This window comes from Lygodium microphyllum, chromosome 16 (assembly GCF_053477565.2).
Source record: "Lygodium microphyllum isolate KBCC chromosome 16, Lygodium_microphyllum_v1.1.10, whole genome shotgun sequence".
In the NCBI taxonomy this organism is placed as follows: domain Eukaryota; kingdom Viridiplantae; phylum Streptophyta; class Polypodiopsida; order Schizaeales; family Lygodiaceae; genus Lygodium; species Lygodium microphyllum.
In genome coordinates this window covers 131797245-131802816 of record NC_141150.1, presented here as the reverse complement: position 1 = coordinate 131802816, position 5572 = coordinate 131797245, and the positions used below count along the sequence as shown (strand labels likewise).

The following is a 5572-nucleotide window of genomic DNA, read 5'->3' as shown; positions in this document are numbered from 1 at the left end:
AAAGTAAATGTTGTCATTAACTCAGTTGGGTGCATATAGCAGATTGGGTGGAGAGATACCTTGCCTAGAAGTATTTGCTATCTAAAAATTGCGAACTTATAAAATTTCAACATGTAGTAGACAATACTCTTTTTCTTCTACACATCTATCTGTCCACCCTTATGTGTAACCGGCCTAAGGAAAGTTATTAAAAAAAAAGCCAATGTTTGAAGGTAGCATGTGAGAGCTGTGTAGAGCTAAGTGAAAACCCAACCTCATAGACGTAATTAAACTGGCAATGCTAGTATAAGTAGCTAAGATTTCTTGGTCGCACATGAGTTAACATTCATTGGCTAATGCGAGAGAGAGAGAGAGAGAGAGAGAGAGAGAGAGAGAGAGAGAAGGAGGAGGATAGGAAAAAAGAGAAAAGCCTTTTTTAAATTTAAATATTTTTTGAGAGAGAGAAGAAGGAGAGAGGGGGAAGAGAGAGATAGAGAACATGGAGAGAGGAAAGGTAAAATTTAAAAGGGAGAGGAGGAGAGAAGAAAAAAAGAAGAAATACCAGAAAAAAGAGGAGAGAGAGAGAATAAAAGGGGGAGAGAGAATATAAACATAAAGAGAGAGAATTATATATAAAAAAAAGATAAAATTTACATGCTTTAAGAGAGACTGAGGGGGGAAAGAAAGTGAGAGAGAGAGAGAGAGAGAGAGAGAGGAAGCATGGAGAGAGAATTGTAGAGAGAGGAAAGATAACATTTAGAAAAAAGAGAATAAAAAATAAAAGAGAGAGAGAAAGAAAAAAGAGGAAAGAGCGAACAAAAAAATTAAAAAGAGAGAAAAAGAAAAAAGAGAACGAAAAAAAAGAAAAAAAGAAGAGAGAAAGAAAAGAAAGGAGAGAGAGGAGAATAAAAAGGGAGATATATATATATATATTTATATATATAAGAAAAACAAGGAGAAAAAAAAGAGACCAAGAATTAAGAGTGGAGAAAAAATAAACTAAAATAAAAAACAAAGAGAAAAATAAAAAGAAAAAAAATTAAACATAAGGAATTTGAAGAGAGAGAGAAAGGGTAAATAAAAAAATTAAAAACAAAGAGGGAAAATAGAAAAAAGAAAGATAAGAGATGAATTGTTAAGCGAAGTTAGTTGCCCTGCAACTCCGTATGTGGCTTCCTAAGCGGCTATATAGATCCTCTTGGATAAACGCTGTGGACCTGCGCATTCCGAGCTCTGAATCTACTCGAATAAGAGCACTAGCCAACCATCTCTTCTCCTCCTCCTCCCTCCCTCCTATGGATCCCTAGTTGTAGCCTAGAAGGCGGATCGATTTCTAATCAGAAAATGGAGCTTAACTCATGCAGACGCATACTCATTCCGTCTCACGCAAAGCAGGTTGGGAAGCCACGAGAGTTGCAGTGCTGCACCAACGATCGTGAAGCCAGGCCTCTCTCTGCGCTGTAATGTGGACGCCGCCCCTCGTACACCACCCATGCGAGAATCACCGCTGCAGGATAGAGGAACCTCTAAACCTCTCTAAATTCAGTTAGCTATGCCTCAAGAATCACAAGACGAGGAAGAAGATGATGATCGTATCGATGAAGAACAATTTATGCCAGAGGAACTTGTGTGTTTTCTCATATGGCTTGAAGAAGCCTCACAGAACCTCCCCTGTCTCCCAAAGTCTGTCTATCGCATTGTTCTTTGATTTGGACAGAAGGTGCTGATTCTCTGATGTATGTGCAGATAGAATGAATGGAATAAAGACATCTCAGTGTCAGGCATGGTCAAGTCACCCTTTGCCTGCCCTGGTGGATTTTCCAGCAAGGTCTATTCTTCCTCAGCCCCCAATTGATTCTAGTGGGGCAAGATATGCTTCAAAAATGCAAGAAACAGGTGGGGAGGGGTTTCTTGGAATTCCATCCATCGAAAGCTTTACACGCCTCTTACAGGAGTGCATGCAGATGAGAAATCTAGAGTGTGCCAAGTGCATTCTCGTCCAGCTCAGTCATTATGGCTTAGAAGCACATAACTTTCTAGGCAAATATATTATACCACTCTTTGTTGAATGTGGAAGCTTGTCCAATGCACATCAAGCTTTCCAACGGGTGGAAGAGATTGATCACAACTTGTTGAATTCGCTCATGCAAGGATATATTTCTTGTGACGACCCCAAATTTGTTTTTGGTGTGTTTGCCAAAATGCAAGAGCAATTTGTAATACCGAACAAATATGTATTCCAGTCATTACTCAAGGCTTGTGCAAGGTTGAAATGTTTAGAAAGAGGGCAAGAACTTCATTCTGAAATCGTCAAAGCAGGCCTTAATATGGATCCTTTTGTTGTCAGTGTGCTATTAGATGTCTATGCTAGATGTGGCTGTCTCGCAGAGGCACAGGCAGTGTTTGACAAACTACTGGTTAGGGATGTGGTGGCGTGTTCTGTGCTGTTAGCAGGATATGCTGAACATGGTCTCGAGGAGGAAGTCCTCAACTGCTTTAAAAAAATGCAGCTAGATGGTGTAACTCCTAATGCTGTTACTTACATATATGTGTTGAAAAGTTGTGGCAGTATAGGTGACACCAACCGTGGTCAGAAATTTCACAATGAGGTCACAAGAGAGGGATTTGATAGTGATATTTTCCTTGGCAGTGCATTGGTGGGCATGTATGCCAACTGTGGCTCCTTTCTAGAGGCATATAAAGTGCTACAAAAATTGCCAACTAGAGATGTTGTTGTGTGGACTACAATGATCACAGGGTATGCTGAACACGGCCTTGGAAAAGAGGCGCTTTATTGTCTGGAACAGATGCAGTTGGAAGGTATTTCAGGGACTGTGGTGACATGTGCTTCAGGGTTGAAAGCATGTGGTTGCATAGAGGCAATAGATAAGGGGCGAGAGATACATGCTGAGATTTCCAGGGAGGGGTACGAAACCAATCGATTTATAAGTAGTGCTTTGGTAGATATGTATGCTAGGTGTGGGTCAATGGCTGAAGCAAGCGAAGTGCTGAATGAGCTGCCAAATAGAGATCAAGCTGCATGGAATGCCTTGATTTCTGGGTATGTCAATAACAAATCAGGTGAGGAAGCATTAAGCTGTTTGGAATTGATGCAAATGGACGGCTTGTTTCCAGATGCCATCACATTTGTTTGCACCTTGAAGGCTTGTCGCAGTGTGGGGTGTCTGGAGAAAGGCTTAGAATCACATGCTGAGATTGCAAGAGAGGGATATGAAAATAATCGCTTTGTCAGTGTGTCTTTAGTGGACATATATGCAAAACTTGGCTGGCTTGTTGAAGCACAGGAATTGTTTGATGAAATACCAGATCAAGATGTGGTCATATGGAATGCTTTGATTTCAGGGTATGTTGAATTTTCTCAGGGCAATGAAGCATTACTCTGTTTAGAGAAGATGCAGATGAAGGGTGTGCCTTTGAATGATGTGACACTTGGCTGTGGCTTAAAGTCTTGTATCTTTATTGGGGCCTTGGCCAAGGGCCAAGTATTACATGCTGAAATCATAAAACTGGGATTTGACAAGAGCCTGTTTGTTGCTAATGCTTTGGTGGATATGTATGCAAAGTCTAGCCTCCTTGCAGAGGCACAAAAGGTGTTTGACAAGTTGCTCTTTCGAGATCTTATTCCATGGACTGCATTGATTGCAGGGTATACCAGCCAAGGAGATAGTAGAGCTGTATTCCTGCAGTTTGATAGAATGAGAGAGGAAAACATTCAACCGGATGGGATTCTATTTCTCAGTGTTCTTACTGTATGCAGTTATGCAGGTCTTGTAGATATGGGCCTTATGTACTTCGAGATGATGGTCAAAGCTTACAATATGCAGCCATGCATTGAACATCATAATTGCTTGGTTGATCTGCTCAGTCGTGCAGGACGACTCGAGGAAACTGTGTCACTTGTGAAGAATATGCCTGTTCAACCCAATCTTGTTGCATGGAGTAGTCTGTTGGCTGCTTGCCAAAAGTGGCATGATGTAGAACTTGGTAGACAGGTTTTTGAATGTGCAGCCAGGTCCAATGGTAATTGTGAAGCTTCAACATTTGTCTTGATGTCCAATATCTTTGCGGATGCCAGCATTTGGGGGGAGGAGAATTTTGTGGAAATGGGAGACATTGAGTTACAGGAGAGTTGCATTAGTTTGTCAGCCTCACTTTGATGTGGCCTGTGTTTATGCTTGCGGAAAATATGACAATATGCCTGTCAAGTTAAGTGGGTTATTTGCTTTAGAAGGAAATGTATGGCCACTGCCCTTTTAAAGACCACTGATGCATGGCAAGGGTAAATCTGCCTTAATAGCTTTTCGATAGAAGGTCAGATAATATTCATGCCAAGCTCAAAGACTGCAAGTCCTTTCAAGACCATAATAGAAACCAAAATTATTTTACAAATCTAATAATGAACTGGGAGGAACTTCAGTGGATTTGGATTATACGCTAGAAGAGAAAATGTGGATTTTGTACTATTGAGGTGTGTATAGGAATTTATCTTCTAGCTGACCATGACTCATGTCCATGGAGACTGCTTGGCAATCACCCAATGACCAGGCAGGTGTGCAGTGTTGCCTAAGATTTGTATTTTGAGAGGCCTTGCAAAGATGCTTCTGTTAAGTGAAAAAGGTGCATAACAAATTTAAACCTTAATTAGCTCTTTAAAATAGCGCCAAAACTAAAAAATTACCAAAGTTTCCATGTCCCATAAGCAAACACCCAAACCTTGGGAGGATCCACATCTATAAAGAGGAGGCTACCTAGCCACTTAGTCTTACTCTATTGTGTACACCCCTCACCAGGTTGATACCTCAGTTCATGGTTCTGTCCATCAATCAGGCACCTTGTTCAGCCTCTCCACACTGCTGTATTTGCTGCTGATAGCCTGTTCTGAGCTGGTGCCACCTGGTGATTGCTGTCCAGCCTATGTTTACTGCACAGGCTGGTCGGTACACTGCTAACGTCATCTTCCCTGTTGTTGCCTACACTACAGCTAGTTGCATTTTCAGCTTGCAGCTGTCACCCCGATTCTACATTGCTTTCGGGAGCCATTGACTGCTTTTCTACTGTTGCATACTTAACCATGCCAATTTTCTTCAGTCCCATTCCCATGTTTTTGAGACAATACGGTTTCCATTGTTGTGTACTGCCATTTATAGCAGCTGGTCAATGCTTGCTACAATTTGGGATCCATCCAAAGCATGACACATTCTCTAGTTCATCTTTGCACTAATCCATTCTGAGACAAGGAGGTTTGAAGTTTTATATTTGCTTTTGCATAGTCTGTTTATTGTATTTATTCTTCATTTGTTCTTCTTTTACTCTAAGCTACTAATCTTTGAGTTCTATTATTCTACCATTGTCTTTTATTGTACACTTTGTGTTAATCTTTTGTACTTGAGTATTTCATTATATAGTATCAGAGCTAGTTACTCTTTGAAGAAACCTAAGTCTTGCTTTGAAAGCTTGACTTGGGATACAAGAAAGAATTTTGAAGTAAAGATGCATTTCTACACATCCATACCACTTTAATATCTTAAATAACATTTGTTGAGAACCGAACAAGAGTGGTATTTCTAAAGAT

At 40.5% G+C, this 5572-nt stretch overlaps 1 protein-coding gene across 1 annotated transcript; it reads left to right on the top strand.

The window, feature by feature from the left end:
- Window positions 1-1145: 1145 nt before the first annotated feature.
- LOC148023443 (pentatricopeptide repeat-containing protein At5g27110-like) lies at window positions 1146-5225 on the top strand. Its single transcript, XM_087696415.1, has 2 exons — window positions 1146-1606; window positions 1726-5225. The coding sequence occupies exon 2, from the start codon at window positions 1731-1733 to the stop codon at window positions 4155-4157; it is 2427 nt and encodes an 808-aa protein (XP_087552541.1). The 5' UTR covers window positions 1146-1606; window positions 1726-1730; the 3' UTR covers window positions 4158-5225.
- Window positions 5226-5572: the final 347 nt, after the last annotated feature.

Excerpts from the sequence above, each read along its gene's own strand:
- LOC148023443 (XM_087696415.1), top strand. The coding sequence starts at position 1,731 with ATGAATGGAATAAAGACATCTCAGTGTCAGGCATGGTCAAGTCACCCT.